The sequence below is a fragment of the Garra rufa genome, chromosome 22 (assembly GCF_049309525.1).
Source record: "Garra rufa chromosome 22, GarRuf1.0, whole genome shotgun sequence".
NCBI lineage: Eukaryota > Metazoa > Chordata > Actinopteri > Cypriniformes > Cyprinidae > Garra > Garra rufa.
Window position 1 is genome coordinate 4,758,680 of NC_133382.1, and position 27,041 is coordinate 4,785,720.

Consider the following 27,041-nt stretch of genomic DNA (forward strand, 5'->3'; position numbering starts at 1 on the left):
CAAACAAAGTCCTGATCAACAAAGGTTAACTGCTAAAATTAAAACTGAAGAAAATCAGAAAAGTGTGACTATTTCTAAAAAAGAAAGTTTCAATAATAATAATTTTACTTTAAGTAGCAGTAAGGCTACATTCTACTGTAAAATAGTAATATATTTCTGTCACATTTTCTTCAAGTTAAACTGAATTCTTTTTGACTGTTTGCAGAGAGTTTTGTCTGTGTATATTGACCAATTCTGTGTTTGCTAACAATGATGCCCTTTTTTGTGGGTGGAGTTTATCTGGTGGTAGAAAATTACAGTTTTCAAGTAGCAGTCTATGAAATCCATGGAATAAAATAGTAAAAAAGGTAAATCTGAGTTTATATTTCAAAATTCTGACTTTATTCATCTGAGATTACATCTAAATTTAGATAAGAAAAATCAATTCGCCATTCAACCTTTCTCCATGGCTCAGAATTATGAATTAACATCCCACACTTCTGGCTTTTTTCCTAAGAATTGACAAACTCACTATTGAGTTAAATTGAGTAACAAAGTCCGAACTAGGATATATAAACTTGCATTTGTGAAAAAAAAAAAAACACTAGAATTGTGAGATAAAATAAGATAAATGTTATGTAAAATGTTACCGATTTAAATAACATTTCATGCTGTTGTTCATGTATTTATGTCCTCATGTGAACAATTGTTGCAGACAACCGTTTACCTGGTTGTGCGCATTGAGTTCCTGGTTCTCCCGCTGACACTGTCTGAGCGCCTGCCTCTCGGCCTCCAGCGCCTGAGCCAGATGAGCATTTTCTAAGCACTTCTGCGAGTACTGCTCCGACAACACCTCTATCTCCCTCTGGTACGACATCAGCTCTTCCCTACAACACAAATGCACATGCATTTTTCCTTTCACTTATAAGTGATGACAAAAGAGCAAGGCCTTTATGTCTAGACAGAAGTGCAGCCAAGAGCTTGAGGGCAGATTACGGGCATGTACACAAAGAAAAAAAAACTGTGCAATCACTCTAGATTTGGCATCTAGGCTGTGTTGCCCCAGGATACACTTGGCAATAGAGGCAATCATGCATTCAGGCTTTAAACCCTTTATCCACTACAATTAATGTAGTATGCAGAAAACACAAGCTCTTATTTGCATATCACAGCTTTAACAGTGAAGTTAGAAGAAATCATCTTAAAAGCGAGGTGGAGGCGTGGCTTTGTAAAACTCGCTTCAAGTAATTAAATGTAGACATTTGTTTATTTCACAAAAGAATGCAAAGGTGTGGCTGTGCTGCATTTAACTGCATTACGAGGGTGAAATAGCATGAAGGAATAACTGACTCATGCTGTTTGCGGATTTCCTCAATGTCTGCATTTTCATTGTTGCTGTTGGCCTTTCGTGTTTTTTCCAGCTCCCGCTCGAGCTCCGTCCGATGTGCATTCTTCATTGCTTCGATAGCTAGTCAAAGAAAAACATTAAAATGATGTATTTGTTACTAAAACAGATACTGATTCGTACAGATACTAAAAAATAAAATTCCAGGACTTTCAAGGACTTTTTTTCCAAGCACTTCTTTTTTGATATTCCAATGGACTAAAACATACGCTGTTTCAGTAGTGACATGAAAAATGCAGGACAGTTGCATAATTTACGAAGTATACATTTATTCACTTTTTTTCTGTTTTGTTTTTATAACTGTACTGCCTTATAGTTAAAGCAGCACAATTTAATGTCTTTTTCCAAAAAAAAAGTTTGCAAATTGTATAATATCCAATGTACACATTTCTAGTAATTGTGTAGTTAATTCTCATATTGCATTTTCAGAAAGTTTTGGAATATTTGTCCTCTCCCCAAATTGGTTACTACCGAAATACAGTAATAAAAATTTAATTTGAAGGGTTATAATGAACTGTTAATATTTTGCTTACATCTAGACTGTAAATACATATTTTTTGCCTTTTATTACATTTTTTTTTCAGAGGTAAATCAATAATTACATTTTTAACAGTATTTTGATTTGATTTGACCTTTACTTTTTTTAAAAGAACCAAAAAGATACTTTTAAATACCCTGGAAATCCAGAGGTCTTGCGAGAGCACAATTACATGCATTACGTTAGCAGTTCTGGGAACCAATCAAATCGGTGTATCTGATGTAGGCAGGCCAGAGGCGAGCTAAGCTGATGACGACAGCGTGAAAATGAAGATGGCTACAGTTGAACACCAGTTGCAGTTGTTTGAAACTGCTTTGGCCGCTACAATGAACGAGTTAGATTTGGCTTTTCATATAAAAGAGGAACAGAAATCCGCGCTCGAATCGTTCCTTTGCAAGAAGGACGTTTTTGCTGTTTTGCTCACTGCATACGGCAAGAGTTTAACCTATCAGTTAGCGTGTATCACCGTGTATTGTTGTGATTGGTCGTGGCGTTATCCAATTGCGAGCAGTGAGTTTTTCGAATGCATGCTTGGTGCCGCCCCTCGAGTTAGGCTCTTTTCATTGCTCGATGCCAGATCCTTAATCTTAATAGATTAGGGTCTGGATTTTTTCCAGGCTAACTTTTAAAAGCAACAATGGAAAAAAAAAATAAAAAAAATATTTCAATATCATCTTTATAAGTTGAAATTTAGGGGTTAGGGTATGGGACAGCCACCTCAGAACTGAAATACCCACTAAATGATGATTTTATATATATATATATATATATATATATATATATATATATATATATTAAGCTTACTAATATTTTTAATATTACTGTGGGTTTCAATAGATAAAAGGATCTTAGTAAAGAATTGAATACTTAAATGCTTTTTAAATGTTTTTTTGGTTGTGGGACAGCAGGTTGCACCACTTCTGCAGAATGGCTCATATATGATCTAAACCCTGCGAATGATCACATTCCCAAATCTCCTAGCTCTTTTCATCTTTACTAACCAGCTATAGTGGCTGCGGTCTCCTCCGCCAGCAGTCTCTCCTTCTCGTCCTGCAGTTTCTCCAGTTCCCGCTGGTGCTTTTTCTGCAGCTCATCGATCACCTTCTGGTGAGACTCTTCCATTGCGGCGAAGCCTCGTTCACACGTCGCCTGTAGGGAAATGCAGGAAGCCCCATTTAGTGCATCTCGTTGCCATCAAATTAGTAGTCCACTTCTACTCTGACAAGGACAACACTTACACAGACGACAGAGATTAGTGATGTGTGGACAGAAGAGTGTCCACACAAACCAGATAATAACAACCTACGATGACATGAAGACTAATGAAAATACACACTCTGATGGGACTGGGTTTTCAATGTTTGTTGCAAAAAAATTGGACACTAAGCCAGACTTAAAGCATACATAACTGATTTAGATAGAAAAGAGTAAATAAAGTGTGATTTGTATTTTAAAGAAATACCAAAAAGGGGCTTTAAATGATAAAGCAGCACTGTTCGAACTCAAGATAAAAAGTATTTTTCATGTTGATAGTGGATCCTGTTGTTAGTGATGATTTGTGAGAACTTACTTTGTATATACATAAAAAATCAAATGCAAAAATGGTTAAGCTCTAGCATTGCTTGCGCTAGTTAAAAAATAAGTATACTTCAAATCCATTAACATATTTACTGATATATCACTTAAGACTGATTATGATTGAATTCAACTTTATGTGGAGTATTTCTTTAATGCACAATGTATTTTAATATCACTATTGCTAAGGATTGTACGATCTCTGTATATTAGATGCAGTATATTTAAAGTGTACCTGAAGTAAACTTGCAATAGTTCCACTTACATACAAATATACTTCATTATAGTTGGACTTCAACACTACTTGTGCACAATTAGTACAATTTAGCAGACTTTAAGTACAGTCTTAAAAATAAAAGGTGCTTTAAAAGGTTCTTCACAGTGATGCCATTGAAGAACCATTTTTGGTTCCACAAAGAACTATTCAGTAAAAGGTTCTTTCTTACCTTTTTATAATTTGTAGAACCTTCTTTCGCCACAAAGAACCTTTTTGTGGAACGGAAAGGTTCTTCAGATGTTTAAGGTTTTTATAGAACCATAAAAGGTTCTTCTCTGGCATCGTGAAGCAGCTTTATTTTTAAGAGTGTATACCAGTTTAGTACACCAAAAGAACAATTTGCAGGGTATTTTTATTTTGCACATTAATATGTAAATCTATCTGTAGTGTACTTAGTACAAATATATGTTTCAAATACACTTAACTATATTTTTTCCACTAGGGTGCATACACTTGATTTAAGCTTTTAATGCATTGAAATTCAAACATTTGTAGCTTAAATGTTCAAGTATGTTTTGGGGTCACTACGTTTATTTTAAAAACGCAGCATCCCTATATTTGTAAGATTTGCCATCAATGTAAAGACTAGGGATGTAATTGTAATATCAATATCATGGCATTGTGACAGCAAAACTGTCTCGATATTATCGTGGTCGCATGACTATATCAAATGATAGGTCTTCCGGGCAAAAAGTTTGTTTTTAAAATATATTTTAACTTCTTATTCTAACATAAAATGTCTTTAAAGTTGTGTTTTGGACCATTATGCTTTAACACAGTACTTGTCAAATGAACTAAAACTGAAAGCGCAATATGGCTTAATCCCAGAAACCTTTTTTCGCTGTATATTTCAAAGTGAAGTGTGCACTTCGTTCAGGCGATCGTTTCATGATCCGGTGTTTTCCGTACCTCAGAATGGCACAGTTCACAGTGAATGCAGTGAACTCATTTACTGCATATTTTGAGTTTAGCTCACGTTTGGGAATGCAGCGGCCACCAGTTATGCTTTATTTTCATGGCAGATGATTATAGCAATTTACTAGATTTGTTGTAAGACTTGTTTTTTTTAACTTGTTTTCACTGAAGCTGGAGTTCCCCATCAAAATAAAAGCACAGTATTAATTATTGACAGCTAGCACTTTAAATGGGTAACGTTACTGCAGTCCAAATTCAAAATATCTCCTTCAAGTGTAGAAATTAGGAAAGACGTATTGTAATTTCCCTACTATAGTGTAAAGCAAAAATACCTATGAAATATTCATTTATTTTACAGTGCAATTGTTTTACAATATATGGTTATTACTGTCATAATAATAATAATAATAAAAATGTTGTATTATTAATCCTAATTTTTTGGCTTCCTAAAACACTAGTGTGAATGTAATTCAGACTGAGACAATCCCTTTTCTGAACAAGTAGTTTTCTACATGGGTTAGAGCTCTTAATTTTTAATGAAACATAATAATTTAACTTTAAAATGTACAAAAAAAAAAAAAAAGTCTCTAAGACTTTTTCTCTTTAGCAATAAATATTTTATTATGGACTTTGAGATTGAGATATTATCGTATCATAAGATTTTGATTTTGTTACATCCCTAGTAAAGACACTTTTAGGATTAGAGCTACTATTCATCAACATGGACTTTAATTTCAGTAAAATGAGATGTCAATGCTCTTCTGACTGCAAACTCAATGCATTTCCGCTGTCTATTCAATGGCCCTAATCTCTGACCAGACGAACAAATGAAGCAGTTGTTTTTGCAGGACTAGCGTCCACTGTCCAGGGACACGGCCTCTGTCCTGATCCACTACAGGCCAACTTTTCCTGTCCCTATATCACAACTGCACCTGGACTTGTTTATTCAGCAGCCTCTCTGGTTGGAAAATCTCATTTCCTCTTTTGTCAGGACAAAGTCCAGTAGCACATACCAAAGATAAATTGAGCATTTAGAGTTGTTGTTTTTTTTGTCATTACATATACATTTTTTTAATCTTAAATTTGTTGAATAAATCGTTTAAGAAGTAAAACACACATTTAAATGCTAAATGTCAAATATAACGGCAAGCACTCATTTAAAAATAAAAAAAAAGGAGTAAGGGGAAATGAGAAAATATTCCTGCAACCCCAAAACACCAATAAATCGAACTAATTATAAATAATAAATTAATTACGTAAATAATTATGTTTTCCAAATAAATTTTTTTTTTAAAGTAAATGATCATTGCACCAATGTATTAATTATTTTAAAGTTTCTCCTGCTCACCAAGCCTGATTTATTTGATCCAAAGTATAGTAAAAACAGTAAAATTTGGAAATATTTTTACTATAAAATAACTGCTTTCTATTTGAACATATTTGAAAATGTAATTTATTCCTGTGATCAAAGTTAAACTATCAGCATCATTACTCCAGTCTTTAGAGTCACATGATCCTTCAGAAATCATATTAATATGCTAATTTGCTGTTCAAGAAACATTTTTTATTATTATTTTTATTATAATCAATTTTTTTATAACATTATACACTATGTAATTCAAAAGCTTGGAGTCAACGATGCTTTAAATTGATCAAAAGTGATGATAAAGACATTTATTATGATAAAAGCTGATCTTCTGAACTTTCGACTCAAAGAAACCTGAAAAACCTCTACTCAGCTGTTTTCAACATAATTATAATAGTTTTTTTGAGCAGCAGATCCAAATATTAGAATGGTTTCTGAAGGGTCATATGACTGGAGTAATGATGCTAAAAATCCAGCTTTGAAACCACAGGAATAAATTACATTATAAAATATAGAAAACCGTTTTGCTCTACTTTGGATCAAATAAATGCAGGCTTTGTGAGCAGAAGAGAATTCTTTAAAAACATTACAAATCTAAAATATAATTGAAAACTACAGAAATGATTTAAATATCCCAATATTTGTGTGTTTTAATCAGCAACTGAGTGACAGAGTACAAAACATTAGCAGTTTTTATGTCAGTACTTGGAAGTTTTACATTTCCAGATGTTGGTGCAACAATGCAATACTGTAATTCATGTAAGTTATTAAACTAAGGTTGTTTTAATATAATAATGCAAATGCAATTTAATCATCTCTGTCTTCAGAGCCAAGTCTTTCACAAATACTTGAACTTAGACAATTGTTCAAAATAAAACATTTCAGTTATCATCATGCACTATTTGTTATTAATTAGGTTAAGCGGCTTGCATTTTCAGCAATTTATGCAAAGTGCACGGGCTGTTAATCAGGCAAAGAGGTTAAGTGTGAGAACAAGTTCAGACTAAAGTCAACCAGATGAACCACATATGTTTTCAGACTTCACTGTATAATTGCTGACGTAAGGAGTATGCAGTTATGCATCCTCCAAACTGAAATAGCTTCTTCACAGAGAGAATTGCGTATAATTGCATTTTCCTCTCGTCCACACTCCTAGAATTAAAACATACATGCAAACCTAAAGTTAGCAGCCATGCGTCACTGGTGAGAGATATTAGGCCAGACCAAAGCACCACAAAGCTGGGTTAGTATGAGAAAAGGAAGGGAAAGGATCAGGTTTAAGGTCATTACAGACGGAGAACAGCAAGGAACTCCTTGACCTTTAGGTTTTCCAGATCTTTCTCGTATTTCAGACGCAGCAATGCCGCATCCTCATCGCGATCTCGCAGATTAATTTCCTCGGTCAGTTCGGACACCCGGGACACAAGTTTTTGGATCTGGACTTTGAGGTAAGTCGAGTTCGGGAGCTCGCCATCCAATCCAGGTTCTACAGGGCCGACGGCGTCCATGAGCTCTTCCATCTCTCGATTAAAGCGTGCGATCAAGTCCTTACACTCCATCTCATGCTTCTTCTTAAGGTTCTCCATGCACACCGTCAGAGAGTCGATCTCCTTCACGTTCTCCTCGGATCTCATTCTTAGAGTCTCACCAGCCTTGGCCACTTCCCGTCTCAGTTTTTCTGCTTCTTGCTCATACGCCTCTTTTAATTCTCGCAGCTCCTTTTTATGCTTGGCCATCGTGTCCTGAAGCTGTATGGCCTTGTCCAGAGAATCAATCGGTTCTCCTTCGATCTGAATGTGAGTTGCACCAATAGGACTCTGGATGCTTGGCGTCACCTGCATCTCAGACTCAAATTGTGCTCTGCTACATGCAGACAAATCTAACGGTTTCATCCTTGGCAAGATCTTAAGAGCTACAAAGTACATGCATGTCATGTCCATTATGGCCTCACGAACATATTCAGACCAGGTTCTTTGAGAGCCAAAGCTTTTATGAGTCAAAGCCAACGACTGGAGCTCCTCATCAGTTCGTTCCCTAAGAGCCGAAGCGGTTTGATTCAACAACGCCACTTTCTTTTGAATGACTTCAGTGAGAGTCTTCATGATGCAGGGTTTCGATTTTATTGTGTTTTCATGTCCAGCAGTTTCTTCTGTGCAAGATGCAGGTTCTTGCAGGTTGGAGAGCTTATTCATAAGCAGCAGCATTTTGTTATCCACTAGCATACGTTCTACAACATTTCTTAGGGTTTGCTCAACCTCCGAGCCTTTCTGACAGTCTTCTAAACCAGCTAAAACCTTACGTAGAATCACTTTCTCAAACATCTCCTTCATCGTTCCTCCCTGATTCTCATCTAAAATGTTGGTGTCCATGCCAATGTTGGACACATCTGCTTTATTGCCAATTACCAACACGTCAAGTAGATGATTAAGAGACTTAGACTTGCTCTCGAACTCTTTCACGACTTCCTCAATCACGCCTTCATTTGTCAGTTTTTGGCACCCACTTTCTGTTCCTGGTTCACTACCAACCGTTCCTTGATCTCCTGCCTTCTCTTTCAACGTCCTAATCTCCTCCTGAGCATCTACAAGCATCTGACTACACATCCTTGCCCTCTCTTCATGTTTTGCATTCTGGGACTGAAGCTCTCTACAGACCTGCTCAGCATTTTGAAGCTGCTTGTCCTTCTCCGAAAGCTCGGATTGAAGGACCTCCAGTTGGCGCTTAAGGTCGTCAGTTTCCCAATCTAACTCTTTATCGTCTTTCTCGCTTTCTGCAACCTGAAATCCAAGACCCCTAAGCGTTGCTTCTTTAAGTTGTAATCTCTTCTCTGTATCTTTTAAATTATTCCCAAGAGTTTCCAATTTAATAAGAGCCTCTTGTAGCTTCTGAGACTTCTCAACGAGTTCTCGCTCGTATACATTTTTCTCAGAGGTCTCTTTGTTTTCTTGCTCGCTGGATTGTGGATATTGCTGACTGCTATGCAGTCTACAAAGCTCAGCTTTCAGCCTGTCTATTTCTCGATCTGCTTCTCTCAACTGGTTCACAATTTCCTGATAGCGCTGATTTAAAGCTATGTTTTCGCTTGCAAGCAACTCCACCTGCTGCAACAGATCTGGAGGGTCTTCTCTCGAGCAACCTAATGCGAACGGACTCTCCATTTTCTGCCTTTGGACTCTTTCCAACATGTCCTCCATAGTGACCAAACGAGCTTCGTAGTCCCGTATACAGTCTCCAGCCTTTTCCAAACTTTTCCGCATTGTCTCATTGTCAATCTCCTGTTGGTTCTTGAGGTTCTCCAACAGTTTCTGCATCATTTCTCCTACTGACTCACTTCTTTCCTGTCCTTCAGACACTTCTACCCAAACGTATTCACTATGCGAATGCATGAGCTTCATCAGCTCCCTTAACGTCAGAGGCTGACTGGCATCTATCAAGCTTTCTAGCTCTCTAATCTTTCCCTCGCTATCTTGAAGCATAAAACTGACTGTTTTTTGAATGCAGTTTGAGGGACAGACCTCAGAGGTGGTGGGTTTTTTGGTGTCAGAAAGGTAAGGTTCCTTTGCGGGCCAGTGTGAGAGAGAAAGGCCAAGCTGTGCCTGCATGTTGCGCTTTTTCAGTTCTTGCTGTTGCAGGAGCTCTTTGGTTTCCTGGTACTTCTTTGTTAAGCTCTGAGCTTGAGAACTAACCAGTTCAGTCCTCTTCGTCTGGGGCTCTGTCTCAAGACTCAAAGGGGACTCCAGCTTGGAAAAGGGGACCAGACAGTTGGTTAACAGTCAGCACAGATGAACAAACGCTAATCAATTTCTAGATTATAATTAACAGTGTTGAGGATTTGAGGTAAAATTACATTTTATTACAACCACTGCATCGAATCAATCTATTAAGGTTAAAGGGAGAGTAAATTCATTCAGCTTCTTTCATGGAATGAGGCGCATTAGAACGCTAGAAAAAAATTAATGGCAAAAGGTTAGTAATTCGAAACAATGCATGCATATTAAGAGGTTAAAGAGTTGTTTCATGGGGTAAGTGACGCAAAATTAGTGCTAGCTAAGAATGCCAGAACGGTTACATGCCATTCAGTTAAAAGCCTGCAGGCCTTTTGAGGAACAATTTAACCTGAGCTACTGAGCAACAACTACTGTGTCTGTTTATAACAAACCTTTTGATTGAAAGGTGAATACATAAATCCGTAAAAGGCAACCCTTTAAAAAAAAGTGTCCTGAACAGATATTCAACAAAGAGCATCACCTTTTGTGGAACAATGCCATGCTTAAGATAAAATCCCTGCACATTTGCTTTTAATGCATAAAAGTCTTATTTTGGTGTACTGAAGTATACTACAAGGTGTAAAATAAAAAAAAAATAAAAAAATAACTGTAGCTGCTAAATTGCAAAAGAAGTCAATAAAGGAATTTTGAGAAGTCCAAATTAAGCTCAGAAAACAATGCAACAATATTTTGAACAAACACTTAAGACAAACATACACACACATAACACACACACGAACACACATACTCTATAGCATACAAGGAAGAAGTCAAGAATAAGGTTAAAATGAAATGAACGAATGTTAAATATGAATAAAACATCATGCACTTGCCTTGAAAAGGCATCTTTTCATACTCTATGTCTCATGTTTATGTAGCACTATTTAGCAAAAGATGCATTTTTAAATAATTTAACACCCTTAAGATATACTGATACTCAATGCTTTTGAGAAAACAGATAGGCAACACAAATAAATACGAATATTAAAAGCATGTTATCTTGAAAATTATGGGAAACACTCTACTTATAAACTTTATATATAATGCACTATAAAAGTATTTTAATGCATTAATTATGCCTTGTAATGCACCAACCATTAATAGCTTTAAAAGTATTAAAAACGTATTAAAACACATTAAACTAATCTTTACATATTATAATGCATTTTAACTTTAGTCACGAATGCATTACAACATACATTATGAATACCTTTTCAATGAATACAATTATACATAAACAATTTTTTTTTTAATAATATGCTGTAAATGTTTTCCAGTAATGTATCATTGAGTATGAATGTATCCAAAGGGCACAATAAGTTCTGAGTATGTTTTCATGCCATCATTGCATATTTATTCATTCATGTTCAGTTAATGTTAATCATTTCTATGTTGGAACATGCAATAGAGCTTGCATGAAACTGAAATTCTTAATGTCATTTTGCTTGAATGGGGCAAGAGGAATCTTAAGCAGAGGCAAAAAGAGCTCTGTTCGTTTACATGCAACGGTCTCTAGACATGCAAAGCACGCATTTGTAGCTTCGATGGTAAAGATGGAAGCCATGTGTTTGTTTGTTCTCCTAAAAATGACACACAATGTGTTCAATCAAGCAATATCTAAATACGCTATGAAAATGGTGACATAAATGTGGCCTACCGGTGAAATGTAACCAGCACGGATCTGCTGTTCACGCTCAAGAGCGTTTTTGAGCTGACCCTCCAGCTCCTGCTTGTGCCGATTGGAGTCCATTAACTGCTGGTGACAGCTCTCCAACTGAGCTTTCAGCTCTTCAACCTAACAAAACCAGAGGACAAAGACAAGTTATGATCTGAAACACCATCATGGACCACAAAAAAAGTCATAAGAGTAAATAGAGATATAGAAATTGATGCATGGTTTGTTAGGATAGGACAATATTTGGCCGAAATACAACAATCTGAAAAACTGGAATCAGAGGGTGAAAAAAAAAATCTAAATAGAGGGGAAAAAAATCACCTTTAAAGTTGTCCAAATAAAGTTCTTAGCAATGTATATTACTAATCAAAAATAAAGTTTTGATATATTTACAGTAGGAAATTTACAAAACATCTTCATCATATGTTCACTTAATATCCTAAAGATTTTTGGCATAAAAGAAAATTTGATCATTTTGACCCATACAATGTATTGTTGGCTATTGCTACAAATTCACCCATGCTACTTAAGACTGGTTTTGTGGTCCAGGGTTGCATTTTTCATTTTTCAACTTTAGATGTTTAAAACTAGGGCTGTTGATTTAACACATTATTTTTGGTGCAATTAATTATAGAGAAATATCTGCACCACTGCAAACATTATATTGATTTACAACAATTCATTAAACAAAAATGTAATATTGTGCTCAATTTTATACAAAATACTGTCAATATTTTGAATCAGTTGTTTACACGAATCGGTAGAATCGATGATTCAACTTTTAGAACTTTTATAAAATTAAAATAAAAGTACAATTAAATAAAAAAATTAAATAAATGAAAAAAAAAATTGTAAAAAATTTTATACACAATATTGTCAATATTTTGTCTCAATTTTCCAAACAACTATTAAAGTTAATATGTTTCTGAACAAATCAAATGAGTAAAACAATCATTTAGACTGGGTTTCTGATTAAATAAAGCAGTAATTGATGTTATAAATTCATGAGTATGTTTTGATTTAAAGGTCAGAAGAAAAAAAAAAAAGACACTTGGTGTTATTTCCAAACAAAAGGAAATATCATCGGCCAAATATCGCCCAATATCATGCATCCCTAATTTAAAGTATCATTTAATATACAATAAGAACATTTTAATTTCAATATACATTTTTTTTTCATCTAACACAAATTTAAATGATCTTTTGGTGAGCAATTTCTAAGCCCAAATTGATATGTGATTAATTTTGCAATCGACCAGATGAATTAATTGGCACATTGTGTAATTTTAGAAAAAAAAATTTAATTGCTTGACAGCCCTAGTTTAAAGTAATAACTGTGCATTGGATTTTGAAGCCCGTACCCCTTTTTTATAGCTCTCGACGAGTTTCTCCAGCTCTGACGTGTCTCTGGTGTGATGGGTGGAGGGCAAAGGCACCCTCCTCTCTTCCCTAATGGGTGTCTTCTCCACCTGCTGCCAGCGCTGCTCGATCTCGTCCTCCACTTTCTGCTGCCGCTCTACCGTCAGGGGCGGAGCATCTACCTGGACCACACCCACACTCTCAACGTCCATCTTTGCGGCATCAGCAGGAGGATCGAAGGACGAGCCGGTGACGCTCTCGTACCTCCTCCGCCTCTCCTCCCTCCTCTTGTTTCTCTCAGCTAGCTCAGCCTGGAAGGTGTCAGCCTCGTGTGCTCTCTGCTGCGCCAGAGCTTGGGCGATGGGACGAAACTCTGCCCAGTCAAATGTTTTGGACCGTCCTTCTCGTCTCCGTTCTCTCGCTCGACTCTTCTTTAATCCGCCTTCCCGCTCCACTGAGGCTTCGGAGGACGGGGAGTCCTGAGTGATGTCAGGTCGGGAGAGGCTCTCAAACGGGCCGCAGGAAGCGTGCTCATCTGTTAGGCTGTTTCAAAACATTTTATATGCAAAACATAAATATTTTAAAGACAAAAACATATTTTTGTGCTACTGCATCACGCATGGTAACACACCTAGCGACGTCTGGCGCTGTGGATGGCCGGACGTTTTTCATAACCGCTTGGATCCAGTTGCGGCGTATTCCTGCAGTCATAGCTGAGAGCGTGTGCAACGCCTCTTGAGTCTGGTGAGAGCAAAAAATGAGTACAAACTGATCAGAGAACAAACAATTACAAAAAAAAAACACACTCAAGTCAAAAACTAGACCCTGCAGTGCTTGGATACCAAGTACAAGTAATCTATAATAAGGCATGAACCGTGTACAACATGGTTGTAAAAAAGAAATAAACAAAGAATTTTTTTTTTTTTTTTATAAAAGTACATTTAAATAAAATGTAAAATATCCAAAATATAAAACAAAAACAAAGTCCATAAAATAAAATATAAAAATGAAAAAGGTCCACACAAAAAAAAAATAATAATAAAATAAACAACTAAATATTATAAATATTTATACAAATAAAAAGTCCATAAAATTTAACAAGATGAAATACAACAAATAAAATAAAGTCTATAAAATAAAGTTAAAATGCCCATAAAATAAAAAAGTACATAAAATAAAAAATAAAAACAAAAAGTACATAAATACAACAAAAAGTCTATTACTAGGAAAGTCCATAAAATAAAAAGTTAATGAAATATAATACTACTACTACTAATAATAATAATAATAATTGAATGAAACAAAAAGTAGAAGAAAACTAAAAAATATAAAATAAATGGTACATAAATAAATTATAAATAAAGGTAAAATTTAAAATGTCCATGAAACAAAATTGAATACACAGTCCAGAAGATAAAATAAAATAAAATGGCCAATAAAATAAAATGTCCATGAAACAATATAAAATACAAAAATTCCATAAAATATAACAAGATGAAATACAACAAATAAAATAAAAAGTCTATAAAATAAAGTTAAAAGCCCATAAAATAAAAAAAGTACACGGAATAAAATATAAAACAAAAAGTACATAAAATACAACAAAAAGTCCATAACTAGGAAAGTCCACTAAATACAAAGTCAATGAAATAAAAACTCCATGAAAAAGTTTGCAAAACATTAAATTAAATAGTCCATAAATAAAATTAAAAATAAAATATAACAAAAATATACAGTTAATAAAAGAAACAAGAAGTACAAGATTACAAAAAAAGAAAAAGAAATATAAAATATAAAATTAAGTCCATGAATAAATTATAAAGTTAAGTTACAATTTCCATGAAACAAAATTAAATACACAGTCCATAAGATAAAAAAGATCTAAAATAAAGTGGCTAATAAAATAAAATGCCCATTAAAAAATAAAGTCCATAAAATAAAATCCACAACTAAAAAAAGTCCATAAAATAAGATGTAAAAAGAACAAGTTCATAAAATAAGTTAATTAAAATAAAAACTCCATAAAACAAAAAAGTCTGCAAAACAAAATATAAAATAAAAAGTCTATAAAAGTCTATACTAGGATAAAATAAAAAGGCCATGAAAATAAAATAAATGCTTATTAAACAAAAAATAAAATAAGTCGACAAAATAAAACAAACATAAAAACTCCATAAAATAAAAAAGTCCATAATATAAAAAGTCCATTAAATAAAAAAAGGCAATAAAATCACATAAAACACAAGAAAATATCAAATAGAAATAAGGTTTAGACACACTTACATGAATCTGGAATCCATAGTTTCTTTGAGCTTGATATTCTGTAACATTATAGCATGTACTGAGATCAATCTCTCCATCCAGATCAGACGCCTGTTGAGGAGAAAAAAAAAAAAAAAAAAAAAAACACTGAATCAGTGAGAGAAATGTTATTATTTCAGCAATAAGGCTGATCCAAGGAGAAAAAAAAATCAGAGGGTAGAAGATAACCTGCCAAAGACAAATATATGGCTTCAAAAACAAATAAGTTGCTATTATAATATTGTGAATTACCTCTTCAGCAATAGAATCCTTGTAGTATCGTAGACTGTGATCTGTCAGCACAAACCAATACTTCTTCCACTAGAACAGATATAAAAAAAACGGCAAATGAGATATTTATTAGAACGGATCAAATATAATAAATATAAAAATGAAATTCATAATTTGACAGAGAGCTCTTGGTCCGGGAGGATCCTGCATGAGTCTGATGTATTGGCAGGTGGTTTTTAAGTCACTTATCCTTCTTTAAAGACCATGGTTATAAAGTTGAGAGGCTCTATCCTTTCAACTTTGACCTATTGATGCAGTACAATCAAAGTGTACTATGCCCTTTAAAAGCATCAGTGCTTTGAGTCCGGGCCATTTGAGCTCAACAACTTTGATCAACTTGAAGTCAGAAAGCAGATCAGTAAATAGAGAAGATGCATTTAACACTAACAACTTGCTTTGTGAACACTAAACATCAAATATAGAGGCCAATGAGACAATTTCACTGCTAAACTGATTATTTTCTGTACACATTTAAGCACATTAAGCCACAACTTGATATGTAAGACAGAAGAAATTATAGAATAAATTATGCAATACTAGTGATGCACCACGAATTTAGTAACCGTAAAATAAACCGGACGATCAAAATCATTGAGTGAAAATCCAAATATACATTACATTTTTATTTTATTTTTTAATCTTTATTATTAATGAATATTTGAATATATTTGTCATTTAAAAAAAGTTAATGTCCATATATTTTCACAACTAATATAAAATTTAAAAAGTCTAAAAACTGCCTTGTGTGCAATTTAAATGTTTGCATTTAAAGCCCTTAAAATAAAACAAATCATAGAAAAAAACTTAAAAAAACTAACTAAATAATAAAATATAAAAAATAAATAAATAAAATAAGTCTAGAAAATAAAGTTAAAAGGTCCATTTAACAAAATACATAAAACAAAGTCCATAAAATATAACAAAACATACAAAATGTCTGTTTTATATGTTTTATATAAATAAAATATAAATAAAATAAAAACTAAAAAAATCCAAGTCCATGAAATAAAAAGTCCATAAAACAAAAAGTCTGAAAGAGATAATATATAATAAGAAGTCCATTTATAAAATAATATAAATAAAAGTCCATAAAATACAACAAAAATAAAAAGTCCATGAAATCAAATAAAAATAAATATAAATTATATAAAAATAAAGTTAAAAAGTCCATAAAATAAAACATAAAAATTGTCCATGAAACAAAATAAAATAGATTCAAATATCTAAAATAAAATGACCCATGAAATAAAATGTCTTTGAATAAAAAATAAATAATAAAAACAGTCCATAAGTTACAACAAACATTAAAAAGTCCATATCTAAAAAGTCCATTAAACAAAAAAGCCTGCAAAATAAAATATAAAATAAAAAAAAAGATTATAAAAAAAGATTAAAACATCTATAAAATAAAAAGGCCACGAAAATAAAATAAATGTCCATTAAACAACATATACATATTTTACATTTGAGTCTTTTAAATAAAACATTTAACATTGTGGTTAAATAATTAAATAAACTTTCATTTTTACATAAAAGTATATTAATGTATTATTAAATACATTTTCAGTATATAAATCATATTATTTTCTTATGAAATAAAATGTTTGTTTTTGACTATAATACATAATACTATAAACTATAAAATTATATATTATAATATACAAGTATTAAATTATAAATTATAAAATAAATATTACAATCATTAGCATTATTTTATAATAAATTATAATAATAATAATAATTACTATTATATAAATTGTAATAAACAGCAATAACACCTACACAATATTAAAATAATAATATTGAAAGATTTCAATATTTAAAAAAAACCTAAAAACTAATTTTTAAGGAAACATAATTTAAAATAAAAATCATTAAATTCAGCAATAACTGCAATACTTTCATACATTTCTATTTATTTACAAACACACACATACATATATATGTTTTTTTTTATTTTTATGACTTGATTCTTGAAGTACAATTTCTGTGAAAACGCTGTGAATATTACCCTTTACCAACATTACCCAGCACTCAGATTCAGTATTTCATTTCCAAACACTACTGAGAGATCGAATCAGTGAGAGATTATTGTTGTTTATTGTTTACAGAGAAACATAACCTTACCTGGCCTTGTTCATCAAGTTTCACCATCCACCCCTTCTTGAAGTTCAGCAGGTCTGGCTGTAATCCAAGAGGGAAACAGTCATAAATATAAACAGAGAAGCAGTCGAGTCACGTGTGTAATATCATGTGCGATCACACAGATCTTCATGCACAATGAGCTCAACCAATGTCAGGTGTGGCGAGTGAAGAAAAGCCGCTGCTGATGGTGAGCATTTACTCACATCCAAACCTCCAAACACGAGTCTTAGAGCCCGTCTCATTTCTACACACTTCAACAAGTGATTTCTGCTCTTTGACACTCTTGGGTGAGAGAAAAAGATGCAAGTCAGTGTGTTTTTCTGGACTACTTGATTTGACAGGAGAAACACTCTACATGCCAGTTCAGAGCATCTGTATTTCACAACTCGCTGAGGAGCAACACAACAGGCATTTGTGCATTAAGAGTGCTGGACAGAGCAACACACAAACACACTCATCAAACACACACAGATAAGAGCTGCTACTAACGATTATTCTAAACAACTAATTAAAAAAAAAAAAAAAAAAAATCAACAACTTTACTTAAGAACATTTTATTTTTAATAAAATCAACTAATTGGAGATGCTTTTGATTATTAAAATTTAATGAAACCATTAAAATGGAATCCAGAATTTGGTCAAGCTTAATTAGACAGACTTAAATGGAGTATAGTTTTATTAATATTTTGAATTAGTGTTTAGTTTTTTTTTTGTTTGTTTCAGGTAATGTTTATCTCAAATTTATAGTGTTTTTATGGTTTTCGTTTTCATTAACAACAATTGAATTAACTTTTGAATTTGTTTTCATTTTTCTATTTTCATTTTATAGTTTTAGCTATTAATATACTATTATAGTTTTGTAAATATTTTGAATATTTAGGTGTATGTTTTTATATTTTCCATTTTCATATTAATTTTAGTTTAAGTTTTAGTAAGTTAAAAATTATTGTAATTTTAATTAAATTTTTATTTTTATATTTTTGGTTTTCATGTTAATTTCAGTTAAACCTTTAAAAAATAAAATGGATTTCATAGGGCCCTAAAAAGACAGACTTTTTTATTAAAAAAATAATAATTTAACCATTAAAACAGAGTTTAGAAAAATTCTAATGGAAAAAAAAAAGAATAAAAAAAATGGATTATAGTTTTATAAATATTTTGAATTAGTGTTTAAGTTTAAGTTTTTTATTTTGTTTCAGTTAATGTTTATCTCAAATTTATAGTGTTTTTATGGTTTTGGTTTTCATTAACAATAGAATTAACTTTTGAATTTGTTTTTATTTTTCTATTTTCATTTTATAGTTTTAGCTATTAATATACTTTTATACTTTTGTAAATATTTTGAATATTTAAGTATGTTTTTATTTTCCATTTTCATATTAATTTTAGTTTAAGTTTTAGTAAGTTAAATTATTGTAATTTTAATTAATATTTTAAAATCATTTTTATGTTTTATATTTTTGGTTTTCATGTTAATTTCAGTTAAACCTTTAAAAAATAAAATGGATTTCAAAGGGCCCTAAAAGAGTTTAGAAAAATTCTAATGGAAAAAAATGAATTATAGTTTTATAAATATTTTGAATTAGTGTTTAAGTTTAAGGCTTTTTTTTATTTCATTTCAGTTAACGTTCATCTCAAATAAAAAAAAAAGTTTTTATTGTTTTAGTTTTCATTAACTACAATTGAATTAACTTTTGAATTTGTTTTTATTTTTATATTTTCTGTTTTCATATTCATTTTAATGTTTTAGCTATTAATATACTATTATAGTTTTGTAAATATTTTGAATTAGTGATTGTTTTTATATTTTCCATTTTCATATTAATTTTAGTTAAAGTTTGAGTAAGTTATAAACTATTGTAGTTTTGTAGTGTATTTTTATTTTTTTGGTTTTCATGTTAATTTTAGTTAAACCTTTAAAAAATAAAATGGATAAATAAGATGAATTTCATGGGGCCCTATAATTATAATTATTTTTGTGTGGTAATAAAAATAGATGTAAGTGAACAATAGGCTTTAAAATTACTTAAAATACATGTATAATAGTAATGAGTTGTTAATAATTAGTTCAAATAAAGAATAAAAAGCAAGAAATCATGGTTTGATTGCACAAAACTGTTGAAATGCATAATGTATTATAAACAATAGAGCTAATGTACATTACGCATTACAACAAAGGCCTGTAGAGGGCGGCCTAATGATTGTTTTTACACTTCACTGAGCAATTTAATCCTTCTTTAATATTGACTAAACAACATTTAAGTCAAATGTCCACTTTAGTCTTTAATATTTGGCCATATCTGTACCACAGAAATGCTATAGCCACAGTAATTGAATGAATATGTGGACATCGAAACGCCTAAACTCAGAGTGAGAGTTTAAACTTTTATTTTGAAATCGCGATGAACACTTAGCATAATGAGAAAGATATTGATGTATTCTCCTGCGTTTGCATAGGTTTATAAATGATTTACCTTACAAATCTGATGAAATTGCGCACGTTGCGTTCCCAGATGAATGTTATAATAAACCCAAACTCACAACAACATGCAGAAATGTTTGAGACGCTCCACACATGTAAATGATAGCACATATTAACCCTGCTTCGCATATATTTATTTATCTGAATCGCAGCGTTTGTAAATTCACAATTATTAGGGATGCACTGAATATTCGGCCACCAAAAATTTTTGGCCGAAAATGGCCCAAAAGTGCATTTTGGGCCATGAAAAATTGCATCACCGAAACAACACGGCCGAAACAGCATGTGGATGCAAACAGAAACCGCAGCCTGCACGTGCTTTTCTGAAGCAATATGTCTGCGCTGTGGACGTATTTCAGTATATCTGAGAAAGACCCACGGATAGAGATTTGCAAAACTTGAATGCCGAAAGTTCAAGAAGGGGTGTGTCTGCAGTCGTACGTGCAGTGATGAGAGCAGAGACAGACAGATGTAGCTTTCAGTGAGTGAAAAACACTGGCTTTACGTTGGTGTTACGTCGCAATATTTTAAAGATATGTCTTTTCTATATACTGTATTTTTTATAAATATTTATGTTTTAAACCATGGAGTTGAGCCAATGTCACACAAGCAACAGGAAAACTGCGCAATATGTTAAAGTGAAAGTAAAAACTGACAGTGATTTCAGCATCTGACGTGCATTTTCTCAGAGACAATGAATGAGAGACGTTTATACTTCATATGCTGATATTAATTTAGTTCCCTAATATATTTCTTGTGCCCCGAACATAGTGGGAAAAAAATAAAAAGAAATGTATTTTGTGTAAGGTTTGTTTTTGAAAGTCGGTTATTGAAATAAAGCTCTTAATTTTCATTGATGACTGCAGTGTTATTAGGTTAAGAAAGTCTTAATTATGATTTCAGGTGGTCTTAAATGTGGGGACTGAAAGACAAGAATTGCGATGAGTTGTAATGTGAACTGATGGATCCACAAGATAATGTGTTGTAAAAATTTAAACAAAGGCAGTAAAATATATATGTTATTTAAGTAATATAATACTTGATTGATAATAATTGTTTAAATTAATATAATTGATTTATTCTTTGAAACTTTAATATTAATTTATGCAATTGCAATGCATTGATTTTAGTATAATTAGTACACAGTCATAGCCATAAATGCAATGGTACTAATAATTGGCATAATTCTTTCGGTGTTTCGGTTTTCAGCCTTGGTTTCCTCTTTTTCGGTTTTCGGTTTCGGCCAAGAATTTTCATTTCGGTGCACCCCTAACAATTATGTTTAATTATGCAGGTTTAATATATAATGCAGCCTTGCAAAACAGTCTAATAATCCATTTTATGGATTCTCGTCCATGAAATGCGCCACTTCCGGTATTGTGCTGGTTACTCGGTTACGCGGGCAAAATGAAATCAAAGATTTTTAAAAATCAAATTGCCAATTAGAAATGACGAATCGCGGCAGCCCTAGTCTCCACACACACACACACACACACTAAAAAGAGCGACACATGTAAAACCACTCAAACACGCTCACACAGGAGCACACAGACGGGAGAGGACAGGAACACAGGGCTGGATGCAGGACGAGCTGGAGATGACCTGGGCAGGAGAGAGGAACACGCGACACCCCGAGGAATAGGACGTCCGAGGACTTACAACAGTGAAGTACACAAATAGCACAGAAAAACAAGGGGCGATCAGGATTAGTCTGGGTTGAGACACCAGCTGAAAGTATATGGTTACAGAGTTAAAAACAAGGGTGTGTTTATAAATTAAAAAAAGAAAAGAAAAGAAAAGTAGTTTAACACTTGTTCATTAGGGATGTTTTAGCATTACTGATATAGTATTAATAGTTCACTTAATTTTGAATTAATTTATATTTTCCATTTCCATGTTAATTTTAATTAGTTATAGATGATTACAGTTTTTTAATCTTTTGAATTTGTTTATTAACTAAAAAAGTTATTGTAGTACATTAAGCTATTATTCAATTATTGGGACATTTTGCCTTGGCAAACAACTAAAGTTTATGTATTAAAATAAGTTTAAGGTTTTTATTTTATTTCAGTTAATGTTAATTTTATCTCAAGTGAAGAAATTGTTTTTAATGGTTTTAGTTTTCATCAACTACAATTAAATAATTAGTTTTTTGTTTTTATTGTTATATTTTCTGCTTTCATGTTAATTTTAAAATTTTAGCTATTTATATACTACTATAGTTATTAACATTTTGAATTAGTGTTCATTTTATATTTTTTGTTTTCATGTTGATTGTAGTTACAGCTTTAGTAATCTATATACAATTACGTTTTTAATAATAATGTAAATAGTATGTTTTCATTTGTATATTTTCTTTTTTATGTTCACTTTAAAGTTTTATTAATTTATATACTATCACAGTTTTTATTAATATTTTGAATTTATTTTTATATTTTCATTTTAATTTCAAAGTTGAACAATTGCTATACTATTAAAATTTTTATTAATATTTTGACTTGGTGCTTATTTTTCTATTTTCATGTTAATTTTAGTTAAAGTTTTAGTCATTTATACACTATTACAGTTTTTATTAATATTTTGAATTCATTTTTATATTTTTTATACTTTATCTTTTTTATATTTTAAGTTTTAGTAATCTAGAAGATATTGTTATCATCAGTATCTTAAATTTGTGTTAGTTTTTATATTTTCCTTTTCATGTTAATTTTAATAATTTATATACTATCACAGTTTTTATACATATTTTGAATGTTTTGATTTTTATATTTTCATTTTCATTTTAAAGTTTGACAATTTATATACCATTTATATACTATTATAATTTTTATTAATATTTTGACTTGGTGCTTATTTTTCCATTTTCATGTTAAATTTAGTTAAAGTTTCAGTCATTTGTATACCATTACAGTTTTATTAATATTTTTAATTCCTTTTTATATTTTTTACTTTATCCTTTTTATATTTTATATATTTTATTATTTTATTTTACATTTTAAGTTTTTGTAATCTATAAGATATTGTTATCATCAGTATCTTAAATTTTTGTTTTCCTTTTCATGTTAACTTTAGTTTAAGTTTTAGTAATTTAGTAAAAACCATTATAGTTTTTAATTAATATTTTAAATTAGTTTACATTTTTATATTTTCCATTAGTCATTTTGTTGTACTTCTGTCATTTTAATTGTTTTAATTTGAGCTATTTTAGTACATCAAATTAAACTAAATGAAAACGAGACATGTTGCCTTGGCAAATAGCTTAAAATATGTTAAAGGGTTTTTATCCATTAAAATAAGTCTAAGGTTTAAGTAAAGAATTTTTTGTGTGTGTGTTTCAGTTTTCATCAACTATAATAAACCTATAAAACAATTTAGATTCATTTCTTAAAATATATTTTGATGTTTTTGTTTTTCAAATATCATTAATGAATATTGATTAAATATCACTGACATCAGTAAGAGCCGCACCGCATGACATTTTACAACCTCAACTTGTCATAAAAAGGTCCAATTATGTCTTTTTTTTTTTTTTTAGATACTTACTGAACCTGACAGTCACAAGAATTTTTTGCATGTTGGTCGCACCACATGACTTTTGATGAAGTCAGTTATGTTATTTAATATTTTAAATAATGTCAATAAAAATACCAGATGACGGCACTGTAACCTATACCAGTGGTTTTCAATCCTTGTCCTGGGGGACCCCTGCTCTGCACATTTTGCATGTCCCCCTTATTTAACAAACCTGATTGAAATCATCAGCTCATTAGTTCAGTTTACGTATCTCTCTCCTAACGAGCTGATGATCTCAACAGGTGTGTTAAATAAGGGAGACATGCAAAATGTGCAGAGCAGGGGTGCCCAAGGACCAGGATTGAGAACCACTGACCTATACAACACATAAAAAACAGCAATGAGTCATTTTTGGACATCTGACGATAAACTGTCTGCAAACCGACATGTTCTTTATACCAAGCAGACTAAAATAGTCCAAAACAGTAGTCCATCTTTTCCTTCAAATCGTGCCAAATCCTGCTGCTGCTCCCTTTAACCTTTGATCCTCGGAGAACAACAGAGCCATTGTGCAGGATTTGGAAGCAGTTCACCTCACACACTTCACACAGAGTGTACGCTGATTATAATGGAAACGTCTTATGACTGTCTAGCATCTGTGCTGAATGATGCTAAGAGAAAACAGAGAGAAGGATCTGTCTTACTGTCATGACTGATTCGGTGGTCCTGCGGTCCAGTGATTTGGCTCGTCTCAGAGGCGGCAGGGTGGAGTGATGGAAGTCTAAACCCTGTCCCGCGTCCATCTTCTGCTCCTGAATGTGTGAGAGAAACAGTAGATTTACTTTGAGATGTTTTAGTGCACAGGACAAAGGTAAGGCAACATCACTATCAAATATTGGATTGGTTGCAAACAAATTAAGCAATCATCTAGAAAACTAAAAAAAGCAATAATCTGGTGATGTCAACAGTCAATAATTATTATTTTCATGCTGTCTGAAAACAATGGCTAGTATTCAAATGAAGCCTCTTTTGCGCACCAAAGCCTCATTTATTTGATCAAAATTACAGTACAAATTGTGAAATTTCTTTGAAAATAAAAATCCAAAGAATAGCATTTATTACTTTTTTTTTATTGTTCAATCTTTTGTAACATTTAATGTATCCTTGCTGAATAAAAGCATTAATTACATTAATAAATGTATTTTTTTTCTTCAACCACAAACTTTTGAATAGTAGACTTGATTTTTGTCTAAATACATTTCTAATATGAAATTATTCTAATATGCTGATTTGCCAATTTAATTTTTCAGAATTCTTTGATGAAGGGAAAGTTCAAAAGAATAGCATTTATTACAAACAAATCTTTATATATATATATTTTTTTTTTTTTTTTTTTTTTTTTTCAATAATTATTTTTAATCTTTTGTAACATTATAAATGTATTTACTGTCACTTTTGATCAATTCAATGTATCCTTGCTGAATAAAAGCATTATTAATTATTTGATTTAAAAAAAAAATATCTTTCTGACCACAAACCTTTGAATGGTAGACTAAAAACAAAACACTAAAAAGCTAAATATTTTGCAGAATATCACATTTAACAGTCAAATTAAATTAGTGTCAACTTAAAGTAAGCATTAAATAATGAATAAATGTCCTAAATGTAAAAATATGTAAAATGAGCGTGCGGCATAAAATTTCCAATATACTGTATATTCAGCACCGAACAATAACAATTTATTGAAATTTATTCCTGTGATTAAAGATGAATTTTCAGCATTATTACTCCAGTCTTAAGTGTCACACGATCCTTCAGAAATTATTCTAATATGCAATTTTTTTTTCCAGAATTCTTTGATGAAGAGAAAGTTCAAAAGAATTTATATTTTCAATAATTATTTTTAATCTTTTGTAACATATAAATGTATTTACTGTCACTTTTGATCAATTCAATGTATCCTTGCTGAATAAAAGCATTAATAATTACATTAATAAATATTTGATTTAAAAAAAAATCTTTCTGACCACACATTTTAAAAATGGTAGACTAGATTTGTCTAAATACATTTAAAACATAAAAAATAAAAGGCTAATTATTTTCAAAATACCACATTTAAATTAATGTCAACTAAAGTGAGCATTAAATGATAAATAAATGACCTAAATGTAAAAATATGTGAAATGAGCATGCATAATAAAATTTCCAATATACTGCATATTCAGCATTGAACAAGAATAATGTATTGTAATTTATTCCTGTGGTAAAATGTTCGGCTTCATTACTCCAGTCTTAAGTATCACATGATTTTTCAGAAATCATTCTAATATGCTGATGTGCCATTTTTTCCCCAGAATTCTTTGATGATTAGAAAGTGCAAAAGAATAGCGTTTATTACAAACAAATATTTTTTTTTAATTATTTTTCAATCTTTTGTAACATTATAAATGTATTTACTGTCACTTTTGACAGCAATTTAATGTTTCCTTGCTGAATAAAAGCATTAATAATTACACTAATAGTTTTTTAAAATCTTTCTGACCACACACTTTTGAATGGTAGACTAGATTTTTGTCTAAATACATTTAAAAACAAAACACTAAAAGCTATTTCTTTTTCAAAATATCACATTTAACAGTCTCATTAAATTAGCGTCAACTTAATGTGAGCATTAAATGATGATTAAATGACCTAAATGTAAAAATATGTGAAATGAGCGTGCATAATAAAATTTGCAATACACTGTATATTCAGCATTGAACAAGAATAATTACAAACAAATCTTTTTTATATATATATTTTCAATAATTATTTTTAATCTTTTGTAACATTATAAATGTATTTACTGTCACTTTTGATCAATTCAATGTATCCTTGCTGAATAAAATAATTAATAATTACATTAATAATTATTTGATTTTTTTTAAATCTTTGACCACTTTTGAATGGTAGACGATTTAGAATTAGAAACAAAACACTAAAAAGCAACATTTTTGCAGAATATCATATTTAACCATTTAAAGTGAGCATTAAATGATGAATAAATGTCCTAAATGTAAAAATATGTGAAATGAGTGTGCATAATATAAAAGTATATTCAGCATTAAACAAGAATAATTTATTGCAATTTATTTGTGATTAAAGCTGAATTTTCAGCATTACTACTCAAGTCTTAAGTGTCACATGATCCTTCAGAAATCTTTCTAATATGCTGATTTGCCGATTTTACTTTTCAGAATTCTTTGATGAAGAGAAAGTTCAAAAGAATAGCATTTATTAAACTTTTTTTTGAAGATATTTTTTAATCTTTTGTAACATTATAAATGTATTTACTGTCACCTTTGATCAATTTAATGTAATGTATCCTTAATGTAAAGTGAGTATTAAATGATGATTAAATGACCTAAATGTAAAAATATGTGAAATGAGCGTGCATCATATATATGCATTATA

At 31.3% G+C, this 27,041-nt stretch overlaps 1 protein-coding gene across 4 annotated transcripts in view; it reads right to left on the reverse strand.

Moving 5' to 3' along the window:
- mprip (myosin phosphatase Rho interacting protein) overlaps nt 1–27,041 on the reverse strand; it is a 79,567-nt gene that overhangs the window by 9,684 nt on the left and 42,842 nt on the right. For 3 of the 4 annotated variants that reach the window (XM_073827834.1, XM_073827835.1, XM_073827837.1), the window contains exons 9-19: nt 24,293–24,400; nt 17,576–17,632; nt 15,410–15,478; nt 15,140–15,229; nt 13,488–13,597; nt 12,859–13,399; nt 11,480–11,617; nt 9,742–9,795; nt 2,924–3,071; nt 1,330–1,447; nt 707–866 (exon numbers count right to left, since the gene is read on the reverse strand). In XM_073827834.1, coding sequence (XP_073683935.1) covers nt 707–866; nt 1,330–1,447; nt 2,924–3,071; nt 9,742–9,795; nt 11,480–11,617; nt 12,859–13,399; nt 13,488–13,597; nt 15,140–15,229; nt 15,410–15,478; nt 17,576–17,632; nt 24,293–24,400 — 1,593 coding nt within the window. The remainder of the gene's footprint in view (nt 1–706; nt 867–1,329; nt 1,448–2,923; nt 3,072–9,741; nt 9,796–11,479; nt 11,618–12,858; nt 13,400–13,487; nt 13,598–15,139; nt 15,230–15,409; nt 15,479–17,575; nt 17,633–24,292; nt 24,401–27,041) is intronic. The other variant, XM_073827836.1, reaches the window with a different exon arrangement.